The sequence below is a fragment of the Pyxicephalus adspersus genome, chromosome 9 (genome assembly GCF_032062135.1).
Source record: "Pyxicephalus adspersus chromosome 9, UCB_Pads_2.0, whole genome shotgun sequence".
Classification (NCBI taxonomy): domain Eukaryota; kingdom Metazoa; phylum Chordata; class Amphibia; order Anura; family Pyxicephalidae; genus Pyxicephalus; species Pyxicephalus adspersus.
The window spans coordinates 19,566,876-19,583,472 of NC_092866.1; the positions used below are offsets into that span (position 1 = coordinate 19,566,876).

Genomic DNA, 16,597 nt, shown 5'->3' on the forward strand with positions numbered 1-16,597 from the left:
CATCATCAGACTTGTCAGTACTTTGAATCTGTAAAATTGGCGGTGGAATGTTCAGTGGTCGTCACCCACACCTTCCCCTATTGCCTTGCTTTTCAGCAGAACCAAGGTGTTTGGTAAAACGTGGTTTAACATTTCATTAATCACTTTGTCCTTCATTTTCCTGTAGTTAATGTGTGAGGGAAGATTTGTAGCCACTATGAGGCGGAAGAGGATTTTACACCAGAAAGAACCTACACAATGAAGTGTTCTGTACTCTGCTGAGATTCTGTTCATTATCCTCTACTATCTCCTAATGTTTATTATATACACACACTCCACAATCCGTTATATTAGAAATGTCTGTGCATCAGAATATTTATGCAATTATTTATTCGGCCAATTGCGTGGCAGCAGGGCAAAAGTGGTGCAAGTACCGGCCTGAATCTTCAGTTCACATCAAACGCCATAAGGAGAAAAAAAATGTGACGTCCGTATATAGGACCAGGACAAGATTGTTGGTGTAAAACAAGGCTCTGTTACTGCTGATCTCCTTGAATTTCCATACAACAGTCTCTAGAGCAGCCTTTCCTGATCTTTTCAATGTGGGGACCCCTTAAAAAAAATTCAGGTCACTGCAATAATTACTTTATCCACAGCTCACAGTATATTAGTCTGCTGGCCAGTGGAAAGATTGTCACCCTTATAGATAGCTCAAAACATTGGGGTCACTTATACTGACCTAATAAGCACAAATTGCTCATTGCTCCAAGAACCCGTAGCAACTTTTGGAGGAACCCTGACTGAGAAACGCTGTTCTAGAATTTACTCACAATGGTACAAAAAACAAAAACATCAGGTCAGTGGTAATTTTACAGATGGAAACTCTTGTGGATAAAAACTCCTGGTTAATGAGAGACATCATAGTACAATGACCATACTGGCTGCTAGTGATGAAAAAAGCTATAATATCTCTGATAACTAGTCTTCACAACTGTGGGATGCAGTAAAGCATCTGAGAATGGGCACACCAACCTATAATGTGTATGGACCACAAAAGCAGAAGGCTTTTTTCTAGTCCTTTACAGAGGGCTTCGTCACCCAAACATCTCGCACCTGTGCAGTGCAAGATAGTGATGTGCCAAAAAAGAAGAAGCAAAGAGTGAAGCTCAACGCTGGGACGAAGAGAAATTCTAGAACGACGCGGGCCCGAATCAAAGTAAGGTCCAGCGCCATTGAAGGATCTGTGGGATTAAAGGTAAGTGTAATTTTTTTTATTTTTCAGTTTAGTTCCTCTTTAAGTGTTGTTTTTGCAGATGGTAGGCAACAGAAAATGTGGTTGAGTGGCAGAATAGGAGCAAGGATGGGAAGCTCACAGATCTGCAACAACTGCATGATTCAATGTCATCATGGACCAGAATTTCAAAGTAATGTGAAATCTGTACCAGAAAGAACTGAGGCTTTTCTGAGAGCAAAGGGAGACTTGACTCAGTATTAGAGTCCATAATAATTCCTTATATTACAGTATAGAGACACTTTAATGCTTTGATATTTCCAGGACCAATATAGTCTTGTTGATGGTTCTTTATGGTTCACTATTACACCCAGAACTAGTGATTCCAAAACATATGTTTTATATAATTCCTATAGGTGGTGTACAGAAATTATCAAAATTCAATAGAACAGTTGATCATCCAGACAGAATAATTTTTCACTTTTGTTCTTTTTCAAGGTTAGATTTTTCCATTTATGTTCCTCAATCGAGTCATTCTACTGAAAGAAAACCCACAAAATGAAAACTTCAGACAGTTCTTCTTTTAGACTCTGTGCCAGAAGAGTGACATAAGCTGAGACACTTTGAAACCGTATCAGACATCACTTCTGTCCTTATGTGAAATCTGTTTGTAAGATGTTCTATACGGTTTACAGCATAACGCATTTGTGGCCTTTTGCCTTTTTCTTTTTAAGATAAACTGTAACAAACAAGGCACATACACTGTGTATGATATATATATTTGTATTAATTTTAAGCAATAATTCACAAAACAGTAGATGCAAATGTAATTTCTAAAAAGCATGCCAAGAACACACCTCCAGCCTGCAGATTGAACAGTGAATGATTAGAAGGATATTAATAAGTCATCTCTCTTCCTAGTGTCTGGTCTTCTATACAGTTATTACAGGATAAATTAAGATTCTTATATTAGTTGTACAGTACTCAAATGTAATGATCCTTTTTGTTTAAACCAATACGCATTTTTTTTTACATCTATTGTTTTCTATCTGCCTGAAGTTCAATTTTAATAAAACAATATAACACCAAACATATTCTCTATTTTAGGTGTATTTGAAGGCTCCAATGATTCTGAATGGTGTCTGTGTCATGTGGAAGGGATGGATTGACCTCCAGAGGTTGGATGGCATGGGATGTCTAGAATTTGATGAAGACAGAGCACAGGTTAGTAATGATCAGTCTCTGACGTATTCTCATCGATTTATTAGTAAAAGAAAAATATGATCTTAAAAGGGGGGGGGGGTAAAATAAAAGCTGTTCGTAATCTATAGTAACCAGTTTTCCGTTGGCTCGTTCAGATGCTTTGTAGAACCATAGACGTCAATCGTCAGTTGTCATTTACAGATTAGGGTTAGTACAGTTTGGAACCTAAAATAATTTTGCATAGGCAAAACCTGTGATTTTTTTCTTAACTACAATGAGGCTTTTTATAGAGCAGAGTGGTAGCCAAAAACAATCCAAACTTTGGATTATTTAAGAAAACAAACCTGAGTATTTCCAATGCACAAACCCTCCCAATTTAATCCTGTTTTCTTTCACAACCCTTTGCAGAACAGCCTTAGTTATACATATAAAGGCATACTGGATTTAGTTTAGGTACAAAATGCACTCTCAGCATCTTGGCCCTGGAAGGCGACCAGCATTACTTAATATTATGTTTGGATAGAGACCTTTTAGAAATGCAGTTCACAACTCAAACACTGGAAAATTGGCAGACCGGATTGTATTTCTTTTGCAGCATGAAGATGCCCTGGCACAGCAGGCGTTTGAGGAAGCTCGCAGGAGAACCCGAGAATTTGAGGACAGGGATCGCTCTCACCGGGAGGAAATGGAGGTGAGAGTTTTACGACCACGCTGCCCTTAAATGGTCAGTACCCCTGAGTAATATTAATTGCTACTTTTGTGCATGAGTTCCCAGTCTAGCAGGGGTGGACCTTGAGAATTGCAGACATAATTGTAGAAAAACAAAAAAAAAAAATAATTATTGTAAAAGTAAATCAACCACATCTTTTGAACATTTCACTTAGGTTCGCCATACCCTACAAAACCTGTACAAAATTGGGATATTTTATGTAAAATCAAAAGTAAGAAAAATAGCTTTTTTTAAACATTTTCTTTGTATATGGATTGTAAAAATATGCATGCATGATGGGTTTTCTTTTGTTTTTTTGTCTCAACAGTAAAATGATGAGATTGCAATGTGTGGGTGTCATAACACTATCACTGGTTATCACTCAGGACTGGTATTAGTAGTAGTACCCTGGTGTCCTGGTATTTATTGCTTGTTATACTGCTTTAGACCCTTGCCATCAACAACCTCAGAGAACTGAATTGTAAAGGGCCTGCAACAGTGTTTCTCAACTTTTTTTTTTTTAACATGGGCCAACCTTTTGAAATAACTTCCAGGTCTTCAAGGAACTATTCTTTAATTACTATATTACCAGCTTACAGAACATTAGTGTGGTGATCAGTGGGAAGAATGCCTCTTACATTGCTGACAGTTGAGAAGGCTGCCACCCTTACAGATAGCCAAAAAGATCATAGGTGTCAGATAAACTGACCTGAGAGGCACAAATTTCTCATTGCTTAAGGAAACCCTAGCTGAACCCTGATTGAGAAACACTGACCCGTAATGTCATTGATTTCTAGCAGGCCTAACAAAGACATTCCCAAAACAAAATGTAGCATGTGTACATATTCTGACCATATCTTGTACAGTTAGGCCCTGAGTTAAGAACATCCAACATACAGACAACTCCGACATACCAACCAGGGCATCCCTGTCTGCTTCATGTGCAGGACAGAGGCTGGATGGAGGAGGGGATGGTTTGTATGATTTGCAGAAGAAATCTTTTGCTAAACAAAGCTGAGGTTGTGGGTGATCTTAGGGGGGTGAGCTCTTTCTGCAGCCTCTTGTAACTCTTTAATGACCAAGACAAACTCTAAAGTTTTTTTTTTGCTTTGTTTGTCATTAACTCAGTGAAGATTTTATACAGTAACTGACACCATGCTGCCTAATATGTTGAGACAAACATCTGTCCTAATTGTATTTATTAAAATAATGTACCTGTTCTGACTTACATGCAAATTCAACTTAAGAACAAACATGCAGTCCCTATCTCGTATGTAACTCGGGGACTACCTGTGTATGTATGTCTCTGATCATCTCCTGTTGCATGTCTTCAGTCTCTTATAATCTCCTTTTAAGTCACTGCAGGCTCCAATACCCCCCTGTAGAATCATTGTATTCTCCAACAGTCTCCCATGAAATGTCTGCAGTCTCTGAGAGTCTGCTGTAGAATAACTGCAGTCACTGAAAAACGTCTGTTGTTAAATAATTGCTAACAGGCTTAACTAACATGTCCCCAAATAAAATTGTAGCATGTCAACATATTCTGACCATTTGCTGTAGGTATGTCTGAAGTCTGACAATCTCTTGCATGTCTTAAGTCTGTAATAATCTCCTATAAAATGTCTGCAGTCTTTAATAAGCTCCTATAAAAATGATTGCAGTCTCTGTTAGTCTGCTGTAGAATGTCTGCAGTCTGTAACTGTCACCTGTAGTTCTGCATATACTGATTTTTTTTTTTTTGCAGCCCTTTGGTGACACTGGGGGCCACAACTCAGATCCCCCTATACCTTCTACTTTGACATTTATCACCTTTGAAACAATAAGCAAAATGATATGTGTCTATGCATGCATAGCCTTGCAATATCCACATACAAAGGGCTCTTTACGCCTATAATGTGTTAGCTACTAGGTCTGACCTGGTTCTTGGCAGCCAAAGGTCATGTTCAGCTGCATGTTTTTGGTTCATTTTCTTACTATTATCTTTTCTGAGCCATGTGCTCCCAAACAAGCCTGTTCTGGCTCATAAACCTCTTCCATTTAAAGTTCCTGCTTTGTCAGCCACCCTTTCTTGATGAATCTACCACAGGCCTGCATGCTCAGCTTCATTTCCTCACCACAGTATGTCAACTTGTGATTTTAATCAGTAGAAATGTATTGGGGTGGACTGGAGCGCCCTCTGCTGTTTAAACTGTTTAAACAGTTCATTTTGTTAACATTTACCTTTATTTTAGCAAACCTTTTGTATCCTTGCTGGTTTGATTTACATTTAAATATCTACAAATTTAGTTTTAATATTTTGTATTGAGAAGCAGTGTATATGTGCAATACTTGACAACAATAACAGGTTCTGGCATCATTCTGGCATCATTGACACCTGGCATGAGCGGTCCGGAGCTGGCAAATTTAGTGGTCTGTTGGTCTGAAAAGCTTGGCGACCACTGTCCTATACTATCTATCAGTCTTTGGGATGATTTTGGTCATTCATACAGAGCTCTCCTAGTGGCTAATCTACAGATATCTAAATTCTACGACATAAGAAAAAAAAATATATATAATATTTATATTTTGTACCTTCAACAGCAAAATAATTGTCAGTGTTACTAAACTTTTTGTATTCTGAAAATCTCCACCTAAACACTTACATTGCTATGTTAACTTTAAACAGAATTTCTCTTTGGTGTAGGCTCGGCGACAGCAGGACCCAACTGCGGGTCTTGGAAGCGGGGATGACCTGAAGCTCCGCTAAGACTAGAATCCTCAGCTTCCGGTCTCCGCTATCTTCAGCGCCAGGAGAAGAAAAAGCCTGCAACAATCTCCTGACATCCAACCTCTTGGCCTCCTGTCTGTACGCATGCTACCTGCACCCTCTACAAACGGTTCAGCCCCCTCTATGCAAGCCCTAAGCCGCATGTGAACTGCACACGATGGCTGAGGGTTTTATTACGGTTTGATGATAGGTCACGATTTTTCTACAGATTAGTTTTTGTTACAGAATATTGTATGCTTCCTGCATTTAGACTGTTGGGTTGTTTTAAAGTTAACAGACTTGAGTTACCTTCTAGGAAATACACATGCCAAAATGGGAAATACATTTAGATGCAGGTACATAAAATTGCATACAACACCTTCTCCGGAAAAAGTTGGGCTTTCTACCTTTTGCCAATTGGTTAATAATAGCTTAATAAATAAAAGCTTGATAACAATAGTTTAATAAAGCTAAAATCACATTAAACAGCTAATATGGGGAGGGGGAAGGGTGAATCCTTTTACAGTCAATGTTTGTGTATGGCTTCAGTTTTTTGCATTTCTAGATCTACTGATCATTTTGACATTTGTGGTTTCTAGATGGTAATCTCAAAGTTTCACCATAGTCTCATTTCCACTGTTTTTAGTGGTTTACTGTAAGGCATTGCTATAACTTTTTTTGGCACATTTAGGGCAGTCTAGATCAGTATTTGATTTTGGAAAGGCAGACGTCACATCATATTTAAATTTTATGCTTTTGTTAGCCCTTGAAATATCCATTGGACCCAATAAGCATGATAAACTTAGCATGATGTTCCCATAAGTAAACGTGTGTGAGTTCCTTTGGACACAGGAGATGTTCAGAATGCTGGACATGCATCACAAATTAGTATTTATGAATAATACCATAAACGTCAGGCAAACCATTCTGACCCTGTAAGAAGTAATGATAAACCAGGGAGGAGCATATTAGTGTCACTGGTTTCCAGAGGTGCGGGTATTGGTAAAAACTGCAAACTCGTCTTTCAAACTTGTATTTAGATTTTCCGGACTTTTACTTTGTCATTTCAATTTGATTTTTTGCAGTACCCAATTAGATAGGTGGGATTATGTGTTAAAACTTTGCACCATCCATAATTTATATTCTAGTTTAGAAAATATGCAGGCAGACTAAATAGATTGCCGCTTGTATATATTCCCAAAGAATTCTGTGCAAACTTCTCATCTCTTCTGTCAGAGCAGTTTTAAGGGGTTCTCTTTCTGTTTTGGTATATTGCATTTATTTTGTTATAGATAATGCATCAGTAATTCTGAATGTCTCCTGATGTGATAAGACAAGGGCAGGAACTATGGGGAGATCTTTCATTTGTAAAGGTACTGACTGATATACAAAGCCACTGGTGATTCAGTCTAATTCAGCATCCAACAATGGCTGAATCATCAGAAAGCCTTTGATGTGCCATGAGAGTGACAGTGATACCACTGGTGTTAGGTCAATAATAATAATAACTTAAAAAGCACTGCAGTACTTATTATGTGGCAAAACAATGCCGAGTAATCTGGTCCTCTACAGCCTTGTTTTTTTATATTTCATTGATGTATTTAATGTTTTTTTATTGTGTAAAATGGTACTTGCTAATCATCCCATAACATTTGAATAGTGATTTAAAAAGGTACAAAGAATGCTTATTATACATCCATCTCTGTCCCAGACTGTAGAATGGCAGGTATGCTGTGTGTCTTTATTTCAGTACTCCTAAAGCTTTAACATGTCTACCAAAAATCCATACAAGAAGGTAGTGGATTACACTGCTGGCCTACTACCTTGGACTTACAAATGAATAATTTTGTGTTTAGACCTTTGCTCCACATTAAAAAGACTTTGTCCACTTGTGTTGCCAAAAGTCTGCTGTGGCTTCTTGCACCATACCCTGAAACGTCACAGAAGTCTAGTTTCGGAATGTTCTAACACCCACCAAAGTTTTCTACTTGCTAGTCCAGCCAAATCAAGAACCTGGTATCTTGAGCCAGCTCACAAAGCCACTGCACACTGGGATGCACAGAATCCAGACCAGTTCATTGTATTCACGAATTGCATTACGTATCACAGCCACACTCTTGTTGGGAAATTATTTTTGTTTTTTTAACTGCTGACTGATGGCAAACTTTGTAATAAGTGAATATTAGGTTGATCTTTACACATTTCATTGTGAACTTTAGTTGTGCCAAATGATTGGATTATTGCAAGGCTATAAATAACTATTACATATAAGCTGAACTCCAAAAAAGAGCTAAATGCATAGATGAACTACATATAGATGAACGGTTTGTAAATCCTAAAATTTACACAGCCTTCCTCACTACCAGCCTGTAGACTTGATTTTCGCTACTGCGGTTAGGTGATACTTAGTCTTAATTCTGCTCCAGTAACTGGACAGTGAATGAGAAGCAGAAGACTGATGAGCTCATATTTCTGTCTGTCTGTTCTCTCCCCTATCAGCTGATCCCTTGTTGGTATTTGAGCACTGCAGCAAAACTGATCGGCTCCTTGTGCTGCCTGATATCAAGTAAATGTAGGTTTTATATATATATGGGTTGTTGGAAGCTGTCAGTTTTGCAGTAGCATAATCCAGAAACTGTATAAATTCTGCCCACTTGGAAAATTTCCACTTGACATTGAAAGTCCAATTGAATTTTTCATTTGTAGGTAATTCATAGGGCTTTATTTATAAATCAGGTAATCAGACATTCCCCCAAACATTCCCTAGTTGGAAGTTACTGCCATTAAAACACATGGACCTGGAAGATTCCTGCGAGGGAATGTTTGAGGAAATGTCAGATTCCCTGTGTTATAAATAGAACCCATAGTTCCAAAGAACAGCAACTTTCAGGCCTCATACTATTGGCTGGGATCTCAAACCAGCAGCCCCTTTCTCTGCAAACACCTTCACAAAACTACAAAATATACCAAACCAGATGATGCCCGACACAGTTTTTTTTTTCTTTTTTTTTGGTCAGAATGATGCGTTATATATATAAAACAAACCAGGAACATTTTGAAGGTATCTGGATTGGTCAAATAAGTATTTTTGCACTTAATATGATGATTTGCAAGCGTATTCATTTTCCTGCTGCCAGTAGGTGGAAAGCCAACATTAATGTACATTATTATTATAGCATTATCATGACTATATTTCACAGTAAGACTGCTTGATAAAGCTGCAATATCACTCAAAGTACTTGTGCTATTCAGGGTACAGTTGTGTACTTAATGCAACCCTCCCCTTCAATCCAGAGCTGCAGAATATGTGCCTCCCCTGGTGTTTGGCTGCATAGGCACCCAGTGGTGTCACATATGAGGGAGCACAGAAGAGGTCATTATTCCTATTTTGACAAACCTTGTCATACATGGCCTTGCTGTCTCTGATTTACTAGTCATATCTAGTTTGTGAGATTTAATGTCACTAATGTACTGACATGGGGGTGCAAAACCCTGCCTCGACCAAGATGGCACCTCCATGCAGAGTGCAGAACAAGGTATAGTAAATCAGTAATAGGAAAAAGATCAGCTGTAGGGAGACCATATTAAATGCTGGTGGTTCTATGTCTTCCAGAGTTACCTTTCTCCATTGCAGCTGTATGAATCATTCCTTCATTTATAATATAGGCTGTAAGGTGATATGGGAAATGTAGGGCTGATGACAAATGTCAATCATCCTCTTAGTTGATGATAGGTAATGCAACGCCAAGTTTGATAAGTACAGAATAAAGAATTAGGCTGCGTACACACATACAATAATTGTCATTGGAAACGAACGATCTGTCGGAGATAATTGTTAACAAAAAAATGCACAACACCTACGAACGAGAAATCTCGCTGGAAACAAACAACGGTTCCGGCGGTTCTGATTGGGCGACGATCGTTCCTAATCTATTGTGTGTACAATCGTGGATCGTTATGTGATACACTTTCTCTTGTACATGTCACTTCCTGCATCGTTTAAACGATCGTATCTAGTGTGTACATTATTGGTGGATTATATTTGAATGATCGTATCATTACAGCATGTACAGAATTGTGCACAATACGATCGTTCAAAATAATCGGGAATAATTGTTGATCGGTCGTTTTCAAACGATAATTATTGCGCGTGTGTACCTAGCCTTAGAGAGAAAGCTGGTGTTTTTCTCGGCAGTAAATAATTATATTTCATACATGTAATTACATGTAAATACAATATTTATGTTTCATACAACAAAAACAATCAGTGATATGTACAGACAATAGTTGCAACAGTTCATCCCCGTTATTAGTTCATTGGGTTAAAAAAAGCCAAATACCTTTACAGATTATATCCCTAGATATAAAGTAATGATCATATTGAACGGCTCTTGTACCAAGACATTTTTCCGTGAGAAATACATGAAAAAAAAATTCTATTCCTAATCGAAAATAGAAATACTCTGCACTTGTTAAGCTCAGTATCCCTACAGCAGTGTTATAGGTAAAAAGGGTAAATCATGGATTCTTCCTCCATGATCTGCATGGGCTGAAGGTAAAGAAGACCTCAGAGATGAACCAAACTTCTGATATGCCCCAAAAACAGTACCTGCCGCTTCCTCCATGCTATTAAAAGAGGGGCCTAGGATAGTAATCAAGAATTAATATAATATATAATATTATTTGGAAATTGGATTTCCTTTAACAAAAGCTTTGTCACAATGATCAGCTCAATATTAATGTATTTGGAGCAGGGTCCTAAAACAGTACAACGTTTACAACTTCTGCCAATCAGGTGGAGGTGAAAATAAATACAATGATTTGCAAATCATCATCCTTTTAACTGGAGTGTTTCAATAAAAGAAAAAACATGGGTAGACATTTCCTCTTTGTATGTGCTCCTTTTAATGGCAGCTCTTTTTATTTTTTTAGTCATGTTATTTTGTCATTTTGACATGTGTGTCACCTTTTTTATGTGCATCAATGGTGTAAAAAAAATCTCTTGTTCTTGGAAACTGGGTGCCTAATACATCTCTTCTAAAATACTGTAGTTTACGTTCTTTTAAAATAAAAACAATTAAAAAGTTTTATTGTCTATTTGCTGCCCTGTCTAGGTCACCCAGCACCTGAACAGATAATTGCTTTAAGTCGTTTGCTTGTATGTTGTCACGGTTAATACTGTATGACTTGGAAATGTATCTTACCAAATTGATTTTAATAAACACCTAATGTTGTCAACATGGCCTACGTGGATGAATATTTTTATATTATGTTATTTGAAGCAGTTCTGTGTAAAACTAAGACTTGTAAGACTTGTTACCTGTTTTTCATTATCATAAATATTTCCATCTACCAATATCAGGAGCACCCCCCTAGACGTGAATCTGTGGTTTTCCCCTTTAGGTTGAATCAGCAGGTTTACTTTAATCTTAAACTCTATTGCAGCCTAAACTCCTTTCTTTTCACTCCCCTGGGACTTATTGCTAGGGACAAGGAGAAAAAGCATTGAAAATACTTCAAGATGGGCCTAGTCACAGGACCCCTGACACAGGTAAGTTGCATGCACGGTCCGGATTCCGTGTATTTACTGATCCGTGAGGTCCGAAAGGCTGGTGACCACTGCTCCAAAGGGAACCTTTTGCTTTGCCCTACACAGTCTTTTATCTTCTGCACTTCCTTCCATAGATACAGCCTCTGACCTTATCATTAAGTTTAGGGCCAGTTTAGGTAGGGCTGCATGGGACCTGTCTATTAACATTCAAGTTTTTATTTTATTTTACAATAAAGGTTTTCGGCAGTCAGGAGAAAAATTCTTTCTAGTGTTGTCCCCAGTGAGGAGAAATTCCTCTTTTTACTTGAGTCTTTACTTGAGTATTACTATGTTGAAAGGCAGCTAATACTAAGTTTTTGAGATTTGCTTAACTTCTTCCAAGAGCCATCCTTTTGCTTCTAAAAAGTTAAGGAGCTCTTGATTGGAATGTTGAAGCAGGGTGCTGTTTTCGGGAAACTATGGTACAGTACCTCGCCAGCCCCTCAGCTATAGGGAATGTAATGAATTTCACCTGTACTGACTGGAAAAGAAACTGACACTAGTGCTGAAGGGCACTGTAATGTTCCACACATCTTTATTCTCCAGATAAAGGAAAAGTGCAACCGACTTTGTTTTCTATCAGTTTGTGCTGAGAAAAGAGGTTCAACTTAGGTAAACCGTCATCTGCAATTTTATGACTCTATTTAATCATGTTAATTTTATTGGCATTTCTCTTTATTACTGTTTTAAATATTAGAAGTGACGACAATATTTTGTGTCCTTGGTTTCCACTCAAATCAGTTTAACATGTTTTTATCATTGTGTATGTTAATATTTAGGTATATACAGTAATGAATGTGGGTTTTGAGCATTACTAATACTTCTTAGGGCTCTGTTTTTAAGACAGACCATCAGACCCTCACTGGTGGGTATCAATTACTGCCATTGAAACACATGGACCTGAAAGATTCCCACAAGGGAATGTTTGATTTCCTGTTTTATAAATAGAACCCTTTGTGTATAACGATTCTCCTAAATATGTGTACACCCAATCACAATATTCACTAAGGCCTAGTTCACATTAGCAGATCCTCTGCCAACTTTGTGCTCGACCAACCAGTCTGATTGATTTACCAGTAACTGCCTGGTTGTCAGAAACAAAACGTGGTGTGTGAAATTTGGATATTCTTACTATCACTCCAATCAACCTTTTAGTATTTGGAGCTCCTGGTTAGCTTTTGTAAGCTCTCCACCCATGAAATGGAGATATGTAGAGGGGAAGGTTTTTGTAGTTCAAATCAAGACAACAGCCTACAGTGATAATGCTATTCCTCCATAGTTGCAATGAGGTAAGTGGCCCTTGTCAACATAGGAAGGATGTTTGTTACCAGGATCACCGGTTTAAAAACAGGCTAAAGACAGGTACTCTTGCTGTAGGGTTCCTTCCACAGTCTAAGAGTTAAATAGCTGTTTTTGTCCAGGGGAACATTAAAAAGTATTTTGACTAACTTTAGCTCCCTATGTCAGTTGGGGTTCTCCTTTCCCCATGATGCTCAGGTTTGTGGGCAGACCATTGGCATCCATATTTTCAAAGTGGTACTGCTGATCCAATGTTGTATTGTCATTGTATGTCCTATGACCGAAGAACAGAGCACATGAGAGGAGTAGACTTAGAAATGGAAGTAAATGTTTTTTAATGGGTACCTGTACCCATTAAAATAAGCATTTAATCCTTTATATGTAAGGTGCACGCACTGTATGGGTAGGTTTGGCATTTTCCTGGAGATATACTTTAAAGTATATATGTATTCTGTGTATTTTAATGTCTGGGTGAGGAGAGGACATGGATTTGGGCTTAAAGCTACTAAAAGTTTGGTTCCCTGGCTGTTATGTTTATCTGATAGCTTTGGCATACCAATTCTACAGAGCCATTTACTGGCCCAAAAGTTATATTCTAGATTTTCAGATCTGTATATCTTTTAGCTCACTCTCTCCAGATATTTAACAGCCAGAGACAGCTCCAGTATTTTATCACCATGTTACCACAATGCAGACATGTGAACTGGGCCTGAATGCGCGGAGACCAATTCTTGCTTCTGGTATAATTGGACCAAAGTTCCCTTTAATCTTAGTAATATTATTACACAGGATTTATATAGCACCAACATATTACGCAGCGCTGTACACTAAATAGGGGTTGAAAATGGCAGACAGATACGGTGACACAGGAGAAAGAGAGGACCCTGCCCAGAAGAGCTTACAATCTTACGTTTATATTAACATCTAAATGGTGACAAAGATTTGATAGAGAGTAGAAAACCAGTAATGCTATCAATGGATACAGAGATGGTATGTTGGCCTATGAGTGTTCAGTATCAGTCAGTGGTAGGTGAGTATAGCTGCTCCCTTTATAAATACAAGTATTGTAAGTACAAAGATTTCATAAAATGGAGCTGTAAAGATATTTACACAGATCTGTGTCATATAATAGAAAGGGGGCAGGAAGAGAGGGAGTGGGTGTGTTAATACATCTGTGCATCTGTCGCCATCCAGTGTTCTGCGAGAAAAATTTGGGGGTCCACTAAATAAATTAGGACATTATATGCTATTTTAATGTTTTATTATTATTATTATTATTATTAATAATGATATTAATAATAATCATATATATATATATATATATTATTCTGAATGACAATATTCACCTTTATATTGCACTATGCAATTCACGAACTGTACTAGAGATGAAAAAAACAAGGGAGGTGCAGCGTGACGTCAGTGTAGTCTAAAGTTGTATGAGGCAACCATTGCTGAGCCATACATTTCAGTATTGTTTCCACCATTAGAACAGTCACCCTGCTCCCTGAATACCACTAGAAGTTTGAAATCTGTTTTATTGCATAATGGCAACTGCTTTGCATCAATTCGAATTGGTCCCTCAACAAACCTTAAGAAAATCAAAATATCAAAATGGTCCTACAAAACCTTTGCTATCATGAACACCAGTTGTCTATATGTATTGATTTAAAAAGTGGATACACAAAGTACCAATGTTTCATCCGCTTGTGGGATAATTGAGCAAAGCAGGATAACTGGAAAAAAGAGACATGGCCTCCAAGGGAAAACATGGAAAAAAGGTGCAGCGAACATCATTAACCAGCCATTGGTTGACACACAAAGTTTGGATTATTGCAGAAATTTGTTAGAGCTCTGAACAAGGACAGCGATTGCTTTAAATACATTTGTGGATTCTTCCCTGGATTGAGTACTGAAAAATTAAAAGCAGGAATCTTTGATGGACTCCAGATTCAGAAACTGATAAATGATTCAAATTTCACAAGTTACATGATTGATACTGAAGCTTCTGCCTGGCACAGCTATGTCGTGGTTGTCAAGAACGTCATGGGTGACCATAAAGCACAAAATTATGAAGAACTGGTACAAAACTTGCTCTTAAACTTTAAAAATTTGAGTGCTACTATGAACATAAAGGTACACTATCTCCATAGCCATTTGCAAAACTTCCAGAAAACCTTGGCGATTTCAGTGAGGAACAAGGGGAGAGGTTCCATCAAGATAGAAAGGTGATGGAAGAAAGGTATCAGGGCAGATGGGATAGACACATGACGGCAGACTACTGCTGGAGCCTTCAACATGATTGTCCTGATCATCAGCATAAAAGGAAATCATACAGAGTATTTCAATTACTTCTTTGTGGTTAGTTCTGTAAATATACTGAATATAGAATATATTGACATAAGTATTTCAAAAGTTTTATTTTGTATACATAGGGATATCTAGTTTAATTTTGCCTAATTTTAATGTTTCATTAGTTTTCTATGAGGGTATTATTGTGGTCAATATTTCAAAAACTAGAGACAATCTAGCAAACCCAATACCATATTGGGAATCTGTGCATCAAACATAACCTAAAATGACTTTAATCTGTTTGGCAAGAAGGAGTTTGTTGACCAGTGTAATATTACTTCACTTATCTGTGAGCTGATTAATGATTCAGAGCCTCCACAGTCCTAGTCAGGCACCATTAGAAAGATCATTATTTTACAAATGTACGAGGGGGTGCTGAGAAGTTCCTGGCTTTGCCCAGAAAGAAGAGAGCCACATTTATTCAACATATTCCCCCTGAGCCTGATGCACTTGGTACAGCGTGGTTGCAACTTTTCTAGACCGTTCAAATAAAAGTCCTTTGGTTGGGCTGCAAACCAGCTCTCAGCAGCATCTTTGACAGGTCAGTAGGGATGGTGGACAATTGGAAACCCAGGGTGTTCACTTTGGCAGCCACAACGTTGGACGTGTGCGCAGGTGCATTGTCCTGCAAAAAAAAAAAAGAACCCTTCGGTCAACTTTCCACGGCGTTTCGTCTTAATTGCCTCCTTCAGCTGGTCCAGGAGATTAACATAATACTGTGGGGTGATACTAAAGCTCTGAGGTAGGTAGTCCACCTATAGAATACTGTCTTCGTCCCAGAAAATGGACGCCATGACTTTTTTGGACGATTTCTGGGTTCAGAACTTCTTCGGCCACGGGGACCCACTGTGGCATCATTCCTTTTCACTGTTCCCTGGTTTCAGGATCATAGATGTGGAGCCAGGTTTCATTCTTAGTCACTAACCTAGCCAAAAAGTCCTGTGCAGCTTCAAAATGGGCCAAAACGGCTTTGGATGCTTCAACTTGTTCCTTCTTCTGATCACTGTTCAAACATTTCGGCACCCACTTTGCTGAAAGCTTGTGCAAATCTAGGAATGTGGTGATAACAAATCCAACACGCTCCTGTGAGATGTCCAGTATCTGGGCTATCTTTTTTGCAGGATATTCGCCGGTCTTCAATATTCAGCTCATGGACAGCATTGCAGGTTGCTGGGTCAGTTGAGTTTGGGGGTGCCTACTGCAGGGCTCATCTTCAACGGTGAAATGCCCAGTCTTGAAACGAGATATCCAGATCTTGACACTGCTGTAGGAAGGACACTTCTCCCCCAGTGTTTGTGACATCTCAGTGTGAATGTCCTTGCTGACTTTCCCTGGAGAAACAAAAACTTCATGACGGCCCATTACTCCAACGATGTGAAACTTGCTTGTGCCTCTGCCATCACAGCTTCTCATTAAAAGAAAAAACAGTTTTAAGAATCGCAAAGACCTGATATTTGCACAGTTACATACTAAGATATTAGGCTGTCATAT

At 38.3% G+C, this 16,597-nt stretch overlaps 1 protein-coding gene across 4 annotated transcripts in view; it reads left to right on the forward strand.

The window, feature by feature from the left end:
- The window catches only part of CBFB (core-binding factor subunit beta), a 30,450-nt gene extending 19,344 nt beyond the window's left edge, over positions 1 to 11,106 (forward strand). Inside the window, exons 4-6 of one of the 4 annotated variants that reach the window (XM_072422854.1) lie at positions 2,318 to 2,434; positions 3,009 to 3,137; positions 5,788 to 11,106. In XM_072422854.1, the coding sequence (XP_072278955.1) occupies positions 2,318 to 2,434; positions 3,009 to 3,134 (243 nt within the window). In that variant the 3' untranslated portion in view covers positions 3,135 to 3,137; positions 5,788 to 11,106. The remainder of the gene's footprint in view (positions 1 to 2,317; positions 2,435 to 3,008; positions 3,138 to 5,787) is intronic. The other 3 variants (XM_072422853.1, XM_072422855.1, XM_072422852.1) reach the window with 3 other exon arrangements.
- Positions 11,107 to 16,597: the final 5,491 nt, after the last annotated feature.